The following is a 20,946-nucleotide window of genomic DNA, read 5'->3' on the forward strand; positions in this document are numbered from 1 at the left end:
TTAAAATTATAAAAAAAAAAATTGTAATAATTTTTAGAAATTACCACTGAATGGTAATATTCCCTATTTTTTATTATACTCTAGGAATTTTTAATCATAAATCCCATTTGAATCTCAAAAAAAAAAAAAGAAACCCTAACCAGGGTGGAAAGACCAAAAAATAATATCACATAAAACACCCTTCACTTCAGCAATTCATTCTGGAGGATCTCAACGCTATTATCAAACTTTGCTCGATTTTTAAATCATTGTCGACTTTATATTCTCTACTCTTGTTTATTTAGTGAAGTTTTGTGTTGAACACTACGAACATGCTCGCTTACTAATTATGATACAAAAAATTTCAGTGTGAAATTTTGCACTTTCAATTAATAAAATAGTATGAATTAATTACTGACTGAATTTTTGAAAAGTAGGAAAACTATATATATGAATATTCACATAATTGCAAAACTGGTATGCTTACCTCCGCTGTACCTAAAATTTTTAAGAAAATAAAACCTTACAATTCTCTTTTCTTAATCCAGGTTTTGTATGAAGTATGGAACCGCTATCGCTTTCAAGTATAGCTTGAGTGTTAAGCACAGATTTATGGTCCCCAAGCTTTCGCTCTCACGAAATTTTGATGCTAACATCATCTTCCTAATGTCTCCCCTTCAATTCTTTAGGACAACCAATGCATTATTGTCTCCAAGCTTGCGTACACACAATGAAGATGCAATCTTCGAGTTTGTAACCATCATCCTAGTTTCGATAAGACGATGTTGGTACACACAATGAAGATGCAATCTTCGAGTTTGTAACCATCATCCTAGTTTCGATAAGACGATGTTGGAGGTTCATTGGTCACTTACATCGTTGCGATAACCTTGAAAAGAAAATCTCCTTTCAGGCCTTTTCAACTTATAACAAGAATAGCAGTCAGTTTGGGGGCGGAAATAAAGACACTGTAAATTGTGTGAACTTACTTAAACATTGTGATAGCTTTTTAAAATCATTCAATAAAATATGTGAACACTTTTTTATTATTATTAAAATTACAAAAATCATTCAATAAAATGTGTGACCAAAACAATAAACCCGAAGCTTAACACCGCAATCCACATGTAATGACGCAGATAACATTCATTATACATTTAATGATTTTTATGAGCTTTATTTGTATTTAACTACGTACATGTCAACTGAATTTTATATATTTTTTTTCTAATGAAACACAATTAAAATAGACAAAATCCACATGTAGGTGGTACACAACACAGGTAGCTGCTGAAGATGGTGAGGAATAGATTGATGAACAAGAGGAGGGAATCAAGTGAGCAAGAGCAGAGAGGAATAGTAAAGGAGATTTTATTTTTAATTTTTTTGAATATTTTATTTTAGTATTTTTGCTTTGAAAAATAGTCATCTCAATATGAGCACATGTAATACATTTCATGTTAATTTGTATTTGAAACAATGATGGTGTGATTATTTTCGTATGACAAGATATATGAAGAGAGAGGATAAAGAGAGTCATATATATTTTAATTTTTTTTTTCTCCACTAATTTAAGATCCAAAAATAACATCAAGAAATATTTAATGGAACATAACTCGAAATAAACATTAATTTAATTTCCATGTATCAGAAAACAAAATAAGAGGAAGTTAACATGGCAATTCTATTTTCACAAGAAATGTACAACTGATCTCAGAAGTGCATTTGTATTCGTCAGACATATAAACACACTACTACTCGCATGCACAGACAATCACAAAGGCCCTCTACCAGTACAATGGCGGCCACGGCCGCAGCGCCTACCGCAATCACAACTGCCTTGGCCACTGCCGCCACCTAATAGGATTGTCAAGCAACCACCCACTCACTGGCAACGGAACTTGGGCCTCACTGTGATTAGCCCTGGCCTCGCCTCATCATAATGGTATCTGCAGAAATAATATCGAAAGCAAACATTTTATATATATATATATATATATATTTAAAAAAATAATTGAGGGAAGAAGAAGATGCGTACCCATTCTCATTGAGAAAACTTCTGACAAAAGTTGGAATTACAGGTTGCCCCTTGCTATGATTACCTCTGCCTGTCAGACAACAGAACAAATCAGTGTAAGGATTTAGTCCTTAGCAAATCCACAATTTTCAGCAAGAATAATCCTCACAAAGAAGCTCCACATTCCTGGATGCCACCCCAAGACCCCATGTCCCAAGTTACTCCATGCACAGTAGTAGTTGCATCATTGCACCAAGCTTGTCACGACGAGGCATTCGCCCAACTGAGGTTCACGTCATCAAGGCACCAAGCCACACAACCTAGCACAATCGTATCTATCAAGAGTGTTGATCCCAACCAAGTAACTCATGCAAGCCATAGCACCCCAGAGAAGCATGCAAGTGCCACAACCACATACACCATCCAATCTTGGGCTAGTTGACAAGGTAGAGAGTGCCTCGATAGTCCAATTGGCCCGAGGACACAATCCTAACAGGATAGGAAGCGGGGCATAACAGATGCGTGTCCCAAGCCTCCATGGCAAGAAGTTCACATAGTGCTGACACTCATGCCCTTGATGGCAGCATCCATGGGGCTCCTAATCCCCAATGGAACCGTAGACACCTGTTGATCACCTAAAACCCACCCCCAAGTTGCCTTGGGGTAGCTCACTCATGCATAAGTGGCACAAGGGAGGCTAGTAGCACATACCACTGCCCCCTAATTTAGCATTCTGAGCCATATATACAAAGTGACATGAGCAAACATGTCCTATGTCTGCGGAGTACCAATGAATTTTCAAAAAATACATAAAACTTGAAAAATCACAGTATTCAAGAACCAGAATCCTCATCCCTTAGCATACCATGAAAGGAATGTTCTGTAGCCTTCTTGGTTTGACCTTATATGATTCCTCAATCAAGTGTGTCCTCTCTTGTCCTCATCCTCTCAAGACTAAGGCACGCTCACTCCGCGGCCTCACTTGCCCTCTCCGTAACATTTGCTCAGGTCCCACCTTGGTTGGTCAACTAGCTTCTAGTGATCTTCATCAAGCATCTTATTTTGTGCAATCTCGTCCATGTACTTTAGCCTGCAAAAGGCACACAATGTTACCAATGCCTACCTAGGTCAGAAGTAGGGCCATGGTCATATGGGGCACTCAAGCAACCCCATTACCCCCCTCAGGATCACTATAGGATTTGCGGCTTGGAGGCCAGTACCCTTCGAATTTTCTTTATTTTTTTCATGTCTAGCAAGAAATTGTTATATTTGGCTATTTCCTAAGGGTATTGGGTTTGTCAATTGCACGCCTTGGGGCTCTTCAGTTGATGAATAACACAGAATTTCTTTAAGGTTATTCTCAACTCATATTCCTTTTTTCTTGGCACTCTTAGGAATCAACAGAATTATAGAAGAGTCATAGTGATCTTGTTGCTATAGATTCTGATCCTACACACTTCTGCTACATCAAACTCCTTGCAAATGAAATTTATCTAAGAATCACAAACAGCTTGCCAAGTAGTTGGGGCAAGTTAAATGCTAATGAAAAAAAGAAAAAAAACAGAGCTTCCAAACAATAAATAAGTAAAACTCAATCATCCACCATGAAGTCACTCCTAAGCAGGAACCATAACCCTAAATGACTCTGCAAGATCACTTTAAAATCGCAGCAAACGAAGCTTACTCGATTCTAGGAATGCATTCGATAAATGATCCATTCCTTCAGAACAGCCCATTATAGTAGATAGACAGATACATGCATATTCATATGTAGTTATTTAGGTATGCAAGTGAAACAAGCAAAAGCAACTACAATGGTGGCATAGGTAGAGGATCACATACGTATGTATATAGGGATATGTGCAAGATGAAGCATGATACCTGTTATGACATGCAATGATGTTGGTCTCTGCTGAGATGATGCTCGTTGTTCATCCAACTTCTCCATCTCCATACAACCTAATGATTCGAGAGATGCACAACGCACAATGCCTGATCCTTTTCTGTTTCTATCTGGAGATACTGATTGCTCCAATAGAACCAGGGATTCAAGACTGTGCAAGCGCTCCTGCAAGGCTTGAACTGCTTCCACTGCATGAAGACCATGTAAATCCAATTCCCATAGACTGTTTTTTCTATTCCTGATACTTAAAATTTCCTTTGCTGCCTTAGCATTAAGACCTTCAGCAGCCATCCATTCCTCCCTAGCTTTCACTGAGAGCTGTTGGGCAGATAAGTGATCGCCCCTTGAATAGGCATCAGTGGCTGCCCGTGAATGCTGAGACGCTAACCTGTTCAATGTATGGAATCAGATATTCACATACCAATTATAAGGTGAACTTCAGTTCAAAGCAATTGAAACCATACATTGCACATATGTCATTTTGAGGGCATATATACAAGTAAAAGTTAAAAGTTTATACACATAATTTCCGGCAACAACAGACATAAGGTTGTCAAATGCTATCTATCTTGAGTGAGCAAAGAAATCCATACCAAATCCATGCTTTTATCCACTCCATATAGGTTAGAGCTGGCTCATTGATTATAATATATATGTGTGTGTATATGTACCTTTCTAATTAATAGGTCTAAAGATAGGGTACTCTTTGTCAGCTTTAATGCCTAGCCCCATCCAACGTTAACCATTTTCTAGCAGCCTAGCACTAATATCTGGTTACCATGATTCTAATTTTCCTCATCAAGCCAATTACTTCGCTCAACAAATGTTTTAATACCCAGTCCTATCCAAATGCAGCCAATTTGTAGCAGCCTAGCACTAACATGTCGTACCATCCATGATTATAGTCTTCCACCATCTAGCCAGTTGCTTTGTTCAATAATATAAACCAAACCAAGCCTTAAGTCCCATTAAATGGGGTCGACTACATGAATCCTTCTTCTCCACACGGCCCTATCAAAGGCCATTTCGTTAGTCAAATTAAGTAGATCCATATCTCTATTTACAACGTTAGCCAATGTTAATCTAGCCCTACCCCGTCTCCTAACACTCCCCTCTACCATTACAGCATCGCATCTCTTCACTACTGCCTCTATTGGTCTCCGTAGAATGTGACCAAACCATCTCAATCGATTCTCTCACAACTTATCTTTTATCGGTGCTACTCCTACTCATTCCCGAATACACTCATTCCTAATTCTGTCTTATCTAGTCTTGCCACACATCCACCTTAGCATCCTCATCTCAGCCACACTCATCTTATCTACATGTTGTTTCTTTGTTGCCCAACACTCCGTCCCATACAACATCGCTGATCTAATAGTTATTCTATAAAACTTACTTTTTAGTCTAGTGGGTATTCGTTTATCGCACAGTACCCTAAACGCACTTCTCAACTTACACTATCCCGCCTTAATCCTATGGGCCACATCCGTATCAATCTCCACCGCTGTTGTGATAATCGACTCTAAATAACGAAAATGTTCACTCTTAGAAAATTCTTGATTCTCAATCTTCACTTCTCCTCTGCTTTCATTGTTACTGTTACTAAATTTACACTCCATGTATTATGTCTTATTTCTACTTATCCGAAAATCTTTAGATTCAAGAACTTTTCTCCAAATCTCCAACTTTGTATTAACTCCTTCTCTAGTCCCATCTACTAGCACGATATCGTCTGCAAAAAACATACACCATGGCACGTCATCCTGAATATTTCTCATCAACTCATCCATAACTAAAGCAAAAAGATAAGGGTTTAAGGTAAATCCGTGGTGTAACCCAACAGTGATAGGAAATTCATTTGTCTCTCCAACAGGCGATCTAATAGTGGTCACCACCCCTTCATACATGTCCCTAATCACATCAATGTAACCTTTTGTCACCCCTTTCTTCTCTTATTCCTACCATATTGTATCTCAGGACATTCTAGCATATGCTTTCTCAAGATCGATAAACACCATATGAATGTCTCTTCTATGTTCTCTATACTTTTCTATTACTCTATTCAAAAGATAAATCGCTTCCATTGTTGACCTGCCGGGCATAAACCCAAATTGATTCTCTGACACCTCTATTATATCTCGCAATCGGCGTTCCATCACCCTCTCCCACACCTTCATTATATGGCACATTAGCTTGATTCCTCTATAGTAGTTGCAATTCTGGACATCTCCTTTATTCTTATATATTGACACTAAAATACTCTTCCTCCACTCATCTGGCATGTTCCTAGTCAACAAAATTTTGCTAAACAACCTAGTCAACTAAGCAACTCCATTTTTACCCAAGCACTTCCAAGCTTCAATAGGGATATCATCAGGTTCTAAAACCTTATTTGATTTCATCTTCTTAAGTGCAATCTCCACTTCAAAGTTCCTAATCCTGCGATAAAACCTATAGTCTTGGTTTATCGTATTACTAGCCATTTCTTCCCCTATTGCCGTACCTCCATGTTCTTCATTTAATAGTTCCTCAAAATAGTTCTTCCATCTTTTCTTAATCTCTTCATCCTTCACCAACACCTTAGAATTCTCACTTTTGATGTACTTAATTTGATTAAAATCTCTTATTTTCCTCTCTCGTATCTTAGCAAGTTTGTAAACCCTCTTCTCTCCTTCTTTACTATCTAGTCTAGTTTATAGGCCATCATAAACTTTCAACTTAGCCTCTCTCACTACTTTTTTGACCTCCTTATTAGTCAATCTATAACTCTTAAGGTTTTCCTCAGTTCTATCATTCTGCCACTTTTTAAAGCACTCTTTCTTTGCCTTAACTACCACTTGAACCTCTTCCCTCCACCACCAAGTTTCCCTAGCGCAGGGTCTCATCCCTTTCGACTCTCCAAGCACTTCCCTTGAGATTCTCCTCATACAATTGGCCATCGAGTTCCACATAATGTTAGCATCATCTTCCAAATCCCAAGTACCTTCCTTATCCATTTTATTCTTAAATATTTCTAATTTATCCCCTTTTAGGTCCCACCATCTCATCCTACGATGCCCACCATCCTTCCTACCTTGGTATTGCCCTCTAAAACATAAATTTAGTACCAAAATCCTATGTTGAGAGGTCAAGCTCTCTCCACGAATCACCTTACAATCATTGCATTTTAGGCGGTCCACTTTTCTCACTAAAATGTAATCTATTTGGCTCTTAACTGACTCACTCTTAAAACTTATCAAATGTTCCTCCCTCTTCTTATACATAGTATTGGCCACCACCAGGTCAGAAGCTAATGCAAAATCTAAGATACTCTCTCCAGCCTCATTTCTGTCACCAAAACCGTATCCACCATGCACCCTATCATAGCCTAGTTTATCTATGCCTACATGGCCATTAAAATCTCCACCTATAACCAGGTTCTCTCCTACAAGCATCTCCTATAAGATCTCATCCATTTGCTCTCAAAAATCCCTGTTAGTCTGATCATCTAATCCTACTTGAAGGACATATGCACTAATAACGTTCACTATATTCCCTCCAATAACTACTTTAACTAACATAATCCTATCCCCTTTCCTAATAACCGCCACTACATTCTCCACCAGACCCTTGGCAATTATGATTCCTACCACATTCCTGCATCTGTCCTTACCACTATAATACAGTTTAAAACCGGTATCCTCAATTTCCCTAGCTTTCTCACCCGTCCACTTAATTTCTTGTATGCAAGCTATACTAACTCTCCTCCTAATCATAACATCTACCAATTCCATCATCTTACCAATTAAGGTTCCTATATTCTAAGGATCAACATAAATTCTAAGGATCTTTACCTTATGAAATTAAGTCTATCAATAAGAAGAAAAAATCCCACTTGCGTACTAACACCATGGTTGAGACAGGATATTAAAATGAGTTCTATATAAAAGCATGAAAAGACAATGCTTAGCACAAACAAAGCAAGATGTAATGTCTGATGTTAGGAACCTCATGATTACAGATGAGATATGGAAGAAAACAGATAAATTTTCTATGATAAAAAGAATGATATAACTTATTATAGAAGAAAAAGGCAAGGCAAGTGCATAAATGCAATTGATGCTGCGAATGATCATCTCGGTATGCAAAGTAGGTGGATATAATTGTGGCATCTTAGGAACTTACATGGACTACATCTCACAACTTTGCTTTCTTCTTATGGGCTAGATAACTTGTTCACATAAGTTCTTTATTAATCAAGGCCCATCTAAAGCTAGAAGGGAATTATAACTGCCCAAACTTGATAAAATTCAATTACTTATCCATCCAGTACCACTCTTATTTGGGCAGACTATAAGAATCCCCATTTTTCTGGACAAATTAAATTACAACTGGTATAAAACCCAAGCGTGTCAAAGATACAACTCAAGACCCACCTCCATGACGAGTAAATGTTGTGTATAACAGTAATACAACATGCAGTATCACCAACGTGAAATCTCACATTGTTGTAGTAGGGACTACATGATTGGATTAGTGTGAAGATAAAGGGTATCTATCTAATCTCATTTGCAGTTTTCTATTTGTTGGTGACACTGTTGCACTTAATATTTGTTCCTCCATGACCACCATGACTTTAGTAGAGAGTAGAGACCCTTAAGAATGAAAGAAAAAACAAAACAAAAACAAGACAAAACAAAAATACGTTCACTCCAGAATTGTATTCAAAGAATCGATCAAACATCATAAATCAAAAATCACTTAAAAAGGCCGACATTGGTACGTCCAAATCCACATGTTACTCTAATTCCCTAGGGTGGTTCACACTCATCATCATGACATGACTACATAACAATGATAGTCATGTTGATAGGTCCATAGTTATTTGTATATTTTTATGGGGGCAAAGTTCTGCTGAAATTCACTTTTAGAATGTCCATGCTATACACGTTGTGAGGTCTATGGAGAATTAGTTTTTTAACCTAGGATTAACATAGCATAGAAATTTTAAATTCATTATATACACAAGCATTTCTTATGTTCTTCAAAAGGACAGCTTCATTTAACTAAAATTTATTTTGCTTGTATTAATCTTCAGTTCATTAGATGTTGCAATTCAGAATTAAATTGCATAATGCAGTATGATTGTAGTTTTCTATGCAAAATTGCGGTGTCAAATTTCTTAATAGATACATAGAGTAAACAACCTAACCATGGTGGTAAGATTGTTATAATAATTATTATTACTATTATTTTGCTCTTGTAGTATACGACCATTATCACTGCTGGTTTTTAGCACATAATAGGCAAACAATAGTGTATCAGTGTTGTCTATTTGAATACCCCTGCAAAATATCTGACCATAAATGTAGAAGAGCTATAAAGTGCAGTCTTAGAAAGCATTAGGAATAGTCAAATACATGCCTAATCATCCTTATTGCGTCCTTTCGATGGATTAAATAGATATCGTCCTCTTCCCACTCAGGCTCAATGGGTACAGGCCTCAAGTTCCCCAAAATCAGCTTCATATGTGCAGCAGCAGCATCAGACTTGTTATTTTCACCAGAAACATTGTCATTGGTCAGTTCTTCATTCTTGCAATTAAGACTATCCTCAAGAACATAGCTCAATTCTGAAAAGTCTATGGCCTCTCCAAAAAAATCACTTTTCCTTGCTAATGATTTTTTATGGTCCAAGCGAAAATGCTCAGAATTAGATTTTGATTGTCCGACATTTTTATCCTTGTTCTGCTTGAAGCTGTCAGCGGAAACCATCGGTATCAATAAAGTTGAGGCCTTGTTAACATCATTATCTGCAGCTGTCATAATATCCTCAATCAAGCTTTCGTCAACCCAGGAATGAAGCTCTTTGAACTTTGCATAGGCTTCTACAATATCAGTTTCATCAGTGAACTTGTTGCTCTGGGTTGCAATAGATATGTGAAAATGCTCGGAATTAGACTTTGATTGTCCGATATTTTTATCCTTATTCTGCTTAAAGTTCTCAGGGGAAACCATTGATATCAATACAGCTGAGGCCTTGTTAACATCGTTATCAACGGCTGCCATAATATCCTCAATCAACCTTTCATCAGCCCAGGAGTGAAGCTCTTTAAGCTTCGCAAAGGCCTGTACAATATCAGTTTCATCAGTGAACTTGTTGCTCCAGATTGCACTAGAATTGCCGACTACTAGTGGTTTTTCATCATCTTCATCCTCTGTCAAAGTTGGAAATTTCACATCAGGTAAGAGCACTGATGAGATAGACCTCACTGGAAGATTATTCTTCTGCCGAGTGTTCTGGCAGGGAGGCAGAGAGGTGATGGCACTTGACATGGGTGGGTAAGGCTCATTGTCAACCATCGATATCAATACAGCTGAGGCCTTGTTAACATCGTTATCAACGGCTGCCATAATATCCTCAATCAACCTTTCATCAGCCCAGGAGTGAAGCTCTTTGAGCTTCGCAAAGGCCTGTACAATATCAGTTTCATCAGTGAACTTGTTGCTCCAGATTGCACTAGAATTGCCGACTACTAGTGGTTTTTCATCATCTTCATCCTCTGTCAAAGTTGGAAATTTCACATCAGGTAAGAGCACTGATGAGATAGACCTCACTGGAAGATTATTCTTCTGCTGAGTGTTCTGGCAGGGAGGCAGAGAGGTGATGGCACTTGAAATGGGTGGGTAAGGCTCATTGTCAACCATCGATATCAATACAGCTGAGGCCTTGTTAACATCGTTATCAACGGCTGCCATAATATCCTCAATCAACCTTTCATCAGCCCAGGAGTGAAGCTCTTTAAGCTTCGCAAAGGCCTGTACAATATCAGTTTCATCAGTGAACTTGTTGCTCCAGATTGCACTAGAATTGCCGACTACTAGTGGTTTTTCATCATCTTCATCCTCTGTCAAAGTTGGAAATTTCACATCAGGTAAGAGCACTGATGAGATAGACCTCACTGGAAGATTATTCTTCTGCCGAGTGTTCTGGCAGGGAGGCAGAGAGGTGATGGCACTTGACATGGGTGGGTAAGGCTCATTGTCAACCATCGATATCAATACAGCTGAGGCCTTGTTAACATCGTTATCAACGGCTGCCATAATATCCTCAATCAACCTTTCATCAGCCCAGGAGTGAAGCTCTTTGAGCTTCGCAAAGGCCTGTACAATATCAGTTTCATCAGTGAACTTGTTGCTCCAGATTGCACTAGAATTGCCGACTACTAGTGGTTTTTCATCATCTTCATCCTCTGTCAAAGTTGGAAATTTCACATCAGGTAAGAGCACTGATGAGATAGACCTCACTGGAAGATTATTCTTCTGCTGAGTGTTCTGGCAGGGAGGCAGAGAGGTGATGGCACTTGAAATGGGTGGGTAAGGCTCATTGTCAACCATCGATATCAATACAGCTGAGGCCTTGTTAACATCGTTATCAACGGCTGCCATAATATCCTCAATCAACCTTTCATCAGCCCAGGAGTGAAGCTCTTTAAGCTTCGCAAAGGCCTGTACAATATCAGTTTCATCAGTGAACTTGTTGCTCCAGATTGCACTAGAATTGCCGACTACTAGTGGTTTTTCATCATCTTCATCCTCTGTCAAAGTTGGAAATTTCACATCAGGTAAGAGCACTGATGAGATAGACCTCACTGGAAGATTATTCTTCTGCCGAGTGTTCTGGCAGGGAGGCAGAGAGGTGATGGCACTTGACATGGGTGGGTAAGGCTCATTGTCAACCATCGATATCAATACAGCTGAGGCCTTGTTAACATCGTTATCAACGGCTGCCATAATATCCTCAATCAACCTTTCATCAGCCCAGGAGTGAAGCTCTTTGAGCTTCGCAAAGGCCTGTACAATATCAGTTTCATCAGTGAACTTGTTGCTCCAGATTGCACTAGAATTGCCGACTACTAGTGGTTTTTCATCATCTTCATCCTCTGTCAAAGTTGGAAATTTCACATCAGGTAAGAGCACTGATGAGATAGACCTCACTGGAAGATTATTCTTCTGCCGAGTGTTCTGGCAGGGAGGCAGAGAGGTGATGGCACTTGACATGGGTGGGTAAGGCTCATTGTCAACTTCAAGTTCAAAACATTCTTTCTGACCCTGCTTGAGGTCAAATGCAGCCCAACCAGGTGATTTAGCCCTCTTCAATGACATCTTCACATTTGAAGAACTAGCAGAAGTCATATTTTTAATGTCACGTGCAAGACTAGAACACAAGATTCACCAAGCTTCTGTCCCCCTGCTGTGTATTTACTTGATAAATATATAACTCCTTAACTTACCACAAATCAAGAAATTGACAGACCTGACAAATGATATTATCAAGACAAACTATATAAGTAAGACATCATACAAACTAATTTGTAAATGAAAAAAAATGATATTAAGAATACAAGGATAGAAAACTACTGCATTCCCAGTATAGAACACTAAGGTGTGTGCAACTCCACATATTTTTATTCATAAACTATGTTATATGGACTCTTCTAAATACATCAAAGACCTTGAACACTTCACTAGTTGGATAAGGGTTTGGGATGTGTGCGACATGTATAATAGCACATTCACCTAACAAACATATTTAGTAATTCAAGTTTACCATAAACATATGCATAAAACTCTCATTATATTGACCTGCAATTGGTTTAGTTTTGAAATCAGTTTTGGAAAATAAGTTTTTTAAAAGAGTTTTGAAAATTGAAAACTTGTTTGGCTATGAGTTTTCAAACTAGTTTTTGCATTGTATATTTTGAAAATAGTTTTTAAAAATTTGAAAATTCAAAAATTGTTTGGTTATGAGTTTTCAAAACTAGTTTTCCCAAAGAGTTTTTTTAGGTCTTGTGTTTTTTTTGTCTTGTAGTTAAAACTTTTTTACAATATTATAATCAATGTTGTTTACTTCTTTTACATACCTAATCTAAATATACTTTCTAGATGCATCTAAGCTAATGTATAAGGCAGAGTTTCACTCCGTATATATTACTTATGAATGTTTTTAAAATTCTAACACTACTTTTTCTGATTTATATCCACTCAATCTACATACATTTAAAACATTTCACATTTATGAAAAAAATGTATAAAATTATTGAATAATGAGAAATAAGAAAAAAATTTAAAAAACAATGTTTGACCTGGTTTAAAAGACAATACATTGTTAATGTTGTATGTATTTATTAAATTTGTTTTTCATTTCTTCACCTTTTGTTTACTGTTTGAGTATATGTAGATCATATATATCTAAAACACAACAAGTTATTTGGCCAATACTTACAAAACCAAACTAAAATTCCACAATGGTCTATCGAATTCAAATGTAGCTGATTTAGCCCACTAATTTGAAAATTAATTTTCTATTAATTCAAAATAACAATTGATGTTGTTTCAATTTTTTATATGAATTGGCAAAAACATACATTACAAAGTTTCATCAAAAAAAAAACATCAGAAATAATTGTTAAATAAAATTTTATAACATCAAGTAGTACAAAATGGGTAGATTTCGTCAACATAAACATCGGCGACAGGTTTTGGGTTTTTGGCTTTGAAATCAAATGGATTTTGAAATGTATTTTTGAAAACCCAAAACCAAACTGGTTTTGGGCTTTCAAATTTGAATTCAAAAAGTAAACCAAACGATACTATAATTTCCCATCTCCCGCATTCTTTTCCTCCTCGTTGGCAACCACTACCATCTACAGCGACCAAACCACCTCTTCCTTCTCTCTTACAATACAATTCGTCCATAAATTTTCCTTCTCCCACATTTTTTTACCTTGAAACTAGTAGTATGTGATAAACATAAACTCGAAAAATCTTCTCACCTCAAGGGTTTTACCATCTAGAGAAATATACCCATCATTGAGGCAACCAAAAAGTATACTCCAAGCTTGTCTATGAACTCAAAATTCGCACTCATTATATCATCAACAATAAGAAAGGACTTAGTTCCAGATAAATAACATTTGGTAATTAATTAATGAAGAATCTCCACCTAAGTATTATACTTAATGCAGGTGGATTCTCACACACTCCCACAACCTCCATCAACACCCATACCCATCATCTTCCACTGCTGGTGGTATCGACATGTAGTTATCACCTCGACCAGCAACAACCACATCATCCCCGTCATAGCCCATACCATTCTTCAAACCTTCACCCACATATATGTATATCTATACAACAAAGATAGAGAAGGAAACTTCTACACGCACACCACCAAAATTCTCATATCACACCATGTTACCTTTCAGATATCAACTTCCGAACAAAAATCAATTGTTTGGAATCAACTTCTGAACAAAACCTTGTTCGATAGTTGATATCCAAACAATTGATTTTGTTCAAAGGTTAATATCCTAAGTGTCGGGCGTAGCTAGAAGCGAGAGAGAGAGAGAGAGAGAGAGAGAGAGAGAGAGAGAGAGATTGTCTACAGAGAATGGATAGTTCCCATTGATATATGTTATATATTTATAGTTCTATACTAGTATACAAGGCAAACACCTCAGTTTGGTGTGAACAAAGATTTGAAACTCTTGTCACATCCATCCATCTAACTAATGAACCTCTAATGGTGGGGGTAAATTGTTATGTAGCTTTACAATTCATGGGAGCGTGATGTTATTTCATCAAACTAATGGTGTCGGTTGTAATAAACTTATTTGTCAAGGGAGTCTGTGTAATTTATCAAAAAATATATATTATGAAATATGAATATTTTGTCATCTCCTTGTGTCTTTGGATATGGAAATTAGATGAATCAAACACATAGACATATACTGGCACCCAAACACCCATACCTGAGTCCATGTAACATAGGTGTGGTTCACAAGAGATACAAAGCTACAACCTAGATATTCTACATTAAGCAAATTTGACTCATACAGCAACGGAGATTGCACATGGGTTTCTGAACTATTAGATAGTCATATTGAAATACAATTGCAAATAAGCAAGGCAGTATGGAAACTCTTTATTGTACTGGTGAATAATATAAGTCTACAAAATACAAATAATACAACCTAAGTTTGCCCCCACAAGTCCAAATAATATATATGTGCAATGTAGGAGATTAGGGATGGTCATTTTCTCCTACCTGCTCCAGCCACGCATCCCTTGCCCTATTGAGGAAGTGGGGCGGAGAAGGGTTTTGCTTCCCTAGCTCCGTTCTACCCGACCCCCACCCCGACTGTATTTACTAAATATATTTATATGTATATAATATATAATTAAATTTTTTTCACCATAATAAAATTAAAACACTAAAATATTATACTTAGGCCAAGTTTGGCAACTCTTAAAAAATTCAAAAAGTCAAAAAGCCACTATCCTATTTAAATCACATCATCTTATTTAAGTCACATCACCTTTCTAACACATCACTTCAAACCCAACCCAAACCCAACCCATATTTCATAAAAAGTCAAAAAGTGCACTTATTTAGTCTTCCCAAACTTGGCCTATATTAATTTTTACTCATTTATTTTTTATCTTATATCTTATAATTCTCATTAAGTATAAATCATTATCCATAACATAATATATTATCTATAATTTTTATTAATATTTTCATTATTCAACTTACAAAATTAACCTGTCTCCCACCTTGCCACTGCCACCCCTGATTTTCCCCACCTCTAATACAATACGGGGCGGGGGGGCGGATTACTACAAACCCGCCCCAAACCCGACCTGCGACCATCCCTATAGGAGATTGTTCAATAATATAAATCCATACAAATAGTGCAACCCGAATTACGCTCCCGATGGCCCTTTTAGGCTGCATCAATTGTACCCTCTTGCAACAAAAACACACACCCCTAAATGATGCGGATTTAGTAATCTCCTACGTGTGAATAAAACTGTGAGAGAGCCAGCATATCTTGTCATGTCAACAAATATTACGAGTCATATGCATTAGCTGGTCCAGCAGAAAATAGATAAATTTTGAAACCTTTCGAATTATCAATCAAAAACTCTAATGGAAATAAGGACAATAAGAAGTTTGGCACAACCCAAATCTCATAAAATTAAATTTTTTCACAAGTGAATACCCATTGGAGAGGATGTGTGCTTTAGTCCTACTCTCATATTGAAATTAAACAAAAGTAGCACTTAGGGATGGCTCTAGGTCGGGTTTGTAATCCCCTGCCTCCTGCCCCCCGCCCCATATCGTATTGGAAAGGGGTAAATCAAGTTGGTGGTGGGGACAGCACAGGATGGGGTGGGGCAGGGACAGGATAATTTTATAACTTAAAAAAGGCAAATACTAAAAAAAATATAGATAATTTAGAATATTGTGGACAGTGATTTATAATTAATAAAAGTTAAAAGTTGTAACATGAGAAATAAATGAGCAAAAATAAGTACTAAGAGTAATATATTGGGTTTTAATTTTACAATATTGAAAATATCAAATGATATATGTATTATATATATATATATATTTAGTAAATATAAAGGGGGATGGAAGAAGCAAAACTCATCCCCGCCCACTTCCTCATCGAGGGTGGGAAAATCCATGCAGAGCGGCTTCCCTACTAGCACTGCTTTAATGTACTTGTGTTTTTTTATTTATTTATTCCATTTCAGTAGTTAAGAGAGTAATTACACATACAAGAGTCTTACACAACAATTGAAGTCCAACAATAACTAGAAAGCCAAACCCAACAACCATACCCCCAACTTTGGGAAAAAATAAACAACTACATAAAACCATTATGTGGGAGGAAAATAATCCACAGGGAATATCAAACTACTCTCCATAGAAGTTGAACCCGCAAAGGCCTCGTGTTTACTAATAATCCAAATTACTTTACTTACAAGTTCAACAACATTTCATGTTTCATTCATATAAAGCATAATCAAACTGCAAAAATACATTAAAAAAATAATAATAACTAATCTTGAATTCAACCAAAATGATTGTTTAGCAAATAATAAAGAAACAAATGGGTAAAGTTGAATACCTTTTTATTTTTGAAAATGATATATAAATATTATTTGGGAAAACTAAAGCGGAGGTCTGGAAACCATGGCGTGAATCGAATGGAGCGGTGGGGGGGCTGAGCAATAGAGAGAGTTGCAACAACAACGATGATGGAGAATTCGTAATTGTGAAGAGAATAATTCGAAGAAGAAGAAGAAGAAGAAGAATACGAAGAACAAGGTCTGCATCTGAAATCCATATACACGTCCTGTCTGTGTTAGATTGAGATTGAGACTGAGATACAGAAACAAAAGAAAAACGAGGGTTTCTCTAGATGAAGGAGAGGCTCTTTGACATGAGATAGCGAAACAAAACAAAAAGGGCAAATTACATATACACCCCTCGAGGTTTGGCTAAATTACAGATACTCTTGAGGTTTCAGAAATTACATCCCGCCCCCTGAGGTTTGTATTTTCATAACAATTTACCCCCTGAGGTTTATATTTCATAACAAATTACCCCCTAATTTCTTATGCAAATATAGCATTCAGTGGGAAAATTCGTAATTTCTGAAACCTCAGGGATATCTGTAATTTAGCCAAACCTCGAGAGGTGTATATGTAATTTGCCCAAACAAAAATAAGGGTTTCCCTAAATGAAAGAGAGGCTCTTTGACTTGGGGCTCGTTTGGCAAATCCTCTTTTAATACTGCAAATTTAATATATATATATATATATATATATAATAAAATAAAAAGATATGTTTAATAAATATTTTTAAAAGGTATTTGTATTTTCTGTTATTGGGAAAGTTGGAAGATGCCTTCTTTTTTTTTTTTTCTTTTTCTTTTTAAGTTTTTTGTTAACTTCTTATATTGAACTTTTAAAAATTCAAGAAACTTTTCAATTTTAGATCTTACTAAACTAGAAATTTTAAAAAAATTAAAAAAAAAATTAAAAATCAGAAAAAAGGCAGACTAAAGATTAAAAAAAAATATCCTTTTTTGTTTTTACTAAACTCTTTTATATATTTTTTTAAATATATTTTTAGATCCTTCTAAATTAAAAAGTTATGAAAATAAATATTAAAAAAAAAATTGATCTGAACTTCTTTTAAAAAAATTACTACGTAAAAAAAATTTAGCATTTGCCAAACATGATTGATCCTACTTTCTCTTTTGTAACCTAAATTAGTAACAGTCAAACAAACAACATTTTTTAACTTACATAGTTAAAAAGTAGTTATTTAAGCCATTTCCAAACAATCCTTTAAATTATTTTTTTTTAAAAATAGTACAATATAATTTTTAAAATCACATATTGAAAATTTGTTTTCACAGAAGATCACAACTCTAAGATGCAATTTCATGTTGAGGTGGCATGCTTCCATATTGACTTATATGCTAGCTCTATCACCCTACCTACTTGGACAACATAGTATTTTAATTTTTAAAGAAAATTCATAATATTGGTGATTTTTAGAATAAATTCATACATTTTCTATCAATTTCAAATTTGTGACGGTAGATTAATTTTTTTACTAATGTGTCTTAATGTGGTAAAACCACAACAAAATCATTGTAGTTCTAATTCAATGCGTTACAAAATGCCTTGTAGAAACACACTTGAACATGTACTCCTCTAAAGAACAAACTTTCAAAGGAGGAAATTGAACATGTGTGTCTCTAAAGCGGTCAGCTGCTTGCACATGTGTGAATGGTGCTCCATAGTTGGGGACATATAGATACACACTAGCATGGCCTTTAATTCTCTTTGAATTTAGAGAAATTTTTATGACTTCATTTATTAAGGCGTCATTTTTATTTTTTCTTTTCTACGTAGGATAAGATTTCATAAAGGCAAGTAAAGAAACAATAAAAAAATTTATAAAAAAACTCGAAACAACTTTTAAATATTTTGAAAATATTTTAGCACTTCTTTCCTTAGCATTATACTCTTTTTCACCACGCCTCGTTGCTTCGGCGATGAAACCAAGATTGCAACTTTACAAGGCCAAAAAATGATTAATGGTTTTTTTTTATCAATTGATATGAACTACCAAATTCCAATTCAAGAATAAAAATAATTAAGATTAAATACTAATTTATACATAAAAATAAAATGATTTATACATGAAAGTAAAGACAAATTAGTAAATTTACACAATCAAAAGCTACACCTGCATCCAACAAAGTACAATCAATCAATAATAACGTGAGTGGCGTGAGTGGTGGGCTAGCAGTGGCCCATATCCATTCAATTGGAAGGTTTATACTACTGTAGCATACACACACAAATATTGCACCATCTTTCACACGGATTAGGGGCCATGCCCCTAGATGGTCTGAACATGGTTCCATCTCTTGTTGCTCCTCTCTCCACCCAACAACCGCATCCCTCCAAACCCTAGCCGCCCTTGTTTGGTACAAGTGCACTTGTAATTGGTGAAAGTCCAATATTTGCACGATGCAAGTGCAATATGTTTACAATGCAAATTAAATCAGTGTAAGGTTACACTTGTCACTTGCATCGAATACAAATTAAACTCAAATCTAGAATAAGTAGAATTTACACTAAGAATGAGGTAGATTCCACCTCTTTTTAATTATTTTCTTTCTTTCCACTCTATTTTGATTAAAATCAATTTCCTACTTAAATGTAATTGTGCGGGGAGCAAATATTCAGGCAAGCCCGCACTCCTTTCTTCCAAACTCCGTTTCTATCCGATCACCTGCGTGCACAACAGCAGTGAGCTACCCGGCGGTGTGTGGCCGGAAAACCCCTCCGACGATCAAGTTAGTACACACCTAAGAATAGAGAGAGCAAGGAGAGAGTCGAGTGTAATTATTTCTCTTAGCAAATGTTCGTGTATCAAGCATGGGGGGCGCAGACTTGCTTATATACCTTCTGCGCTCCAAATCTACTCCCAGTGATCTCTCGACACGTGGTTTTGCTACCCCATCTGTCAGCACAAATCTTGCTGAACATCACCTAACCCGACTGCCAGCCCACTCTTCTGGGAGCTCGGCAGTCGGGCTGCAGTATCTCGGTTGTCAACGGCCATGCTGCAATTCATGCCCAGGTGCCGCCCACAACCGAGCTCCTTTCCAGCCATGCTCTACTGCGTTCCGGCGAAGCCAAGCTTGAGATTAGTCATACCGGTCAACCAAAGTCCTTCCTGCCGAGCTTCAGGCATGAGCCTTCACGCCGAGCTATGGACACGTGCTCTCCAACCGCGCAACGAATAAACCGTGGAACCCTCACTTGACCGGCCTCCGCGTCGACAAGGTGAAGTAGCTCGGTTCCACATGCCCTTGCCATTGCCAAGCAAAAATCACTTCTGGGTGGACCTGGGATACCACGGCCCAAATGTGTTCAGCCCACAATTTGCCTGGTATTACCATGGCCTAATCCAGACCATATTTTTCCCTCTCAATTGTCCCTTAATTTCGTCCACGCCAGCGTGACCGGGATTACCTGTTCTGACCGGGATAAACTCTTCCTCGGTCGATAATTAGCAAGAGGCAAACCGGGCTAATTCCCGTACTCGGTTCCTTGTCTTGCTCAGTCGACGCTTCATCTGACCTTCCTGTCTCTTCAACTCTGACGCTACCATTAATGGGGTCACGTGTCAATCTCCTATTGGTCCTCGAGCAGCCAACCCAGCCGTCCCCTGAAATTCGAATTTGGGCGATTTTTCTTCCTCAATAAACATGCCCCCTCCCTCTTTGATTCATTCTCGCTGACATTCCTCTGTTTCAAGCGTCTCTGAGCTCTTGCCCTTTCTCTCCCGCCATCCCTGAACTCTGGTTCGAAGAAGGAGCCTCTGCCTTTCACTGGTAAGTTCCCCAGCCCTTGTTATTACTACTTTCATTTCATATTTTTCTTCTTTATAGCACCAAATCCGTAGGTGTTAGGGCCTCCCCCACCCAAAACCTTCAATGCCCCTTAGTTTCTTCACTGTTCTTCAATTTCCCTGATGAACAATGAAGATCTGGGGCGGACCGGGCTCCAGATCTTCATCCGATCCAAAAAATCACTCAGACCGAGCAAATCTTTAGTTTGTCTCAACCTTAGGAGAAACCGGGGTAGCAAAAAGGACTTGGCCACTCAACTGGGCTAAT

At 37.2% G+C, this 20,946-nt stretch overlaps 1 protein-coding gene across 2 annotated transcripts; it reads right to left on the minus strand.

The window, feature by feature from the left end:
* Window positions 1–1,579: 1,579 nt before the first annotated feature.
* Window positions 1,580–17,175, minus strand: LOC114322004 (smr (Small MutS Related) domain-containing protein). Of its 2 annotated transcripts, none has more exons than XR_003650512.2 (5): window positions 16,864–17,175; window positions 9,306–12,197; window positions 3,878–4,287; window positions 2,018–3,086; window positions 1,580–1,928 (listed from the first exon to the last, which is right to left on the minus strand). XR_003650512.2 is itself a non-coding variant. In XM_028269266.2 (5 exons), exons 2-5 carry the CDS (start codon window positions 12,074–12,076, stop codon window positions 1,865–1,867), a joined length of 3,315 nt encoding a protein of 1,104 aa, XP_028125067.2. In that variant the 5' UTR covers window positions 12,077–12,197; window positions 16,864–17,175; the 3' UTR covers window positions 1,580–1,864. The 2 variants fall into 2 exon arrangements, 1 of the variants encoding a protein (XP_028125067.2); XM_028269266.2 differs by having other exon boundaries at window positions 2,018–2,087.
* Between the last annotated feature and the right edge of the window lie 3,771 nt (window positions 17,176–20,946).

Source organism: Camellia sinensis, chromosome 1 (assembly GCF_055761805.1).
Source record: "Camellia sinensis isolate YWXY chromosome 1, ASM5576180v1, whole genome shotgun sequence".
Classification (NCBI taxonomy): domain Eukaryota; kingdom Viridiplantae; phylum Streptophyta; class Magnoliopsida; order Ericales; family Theaceae; genus Camellia; species Camellia sinensis.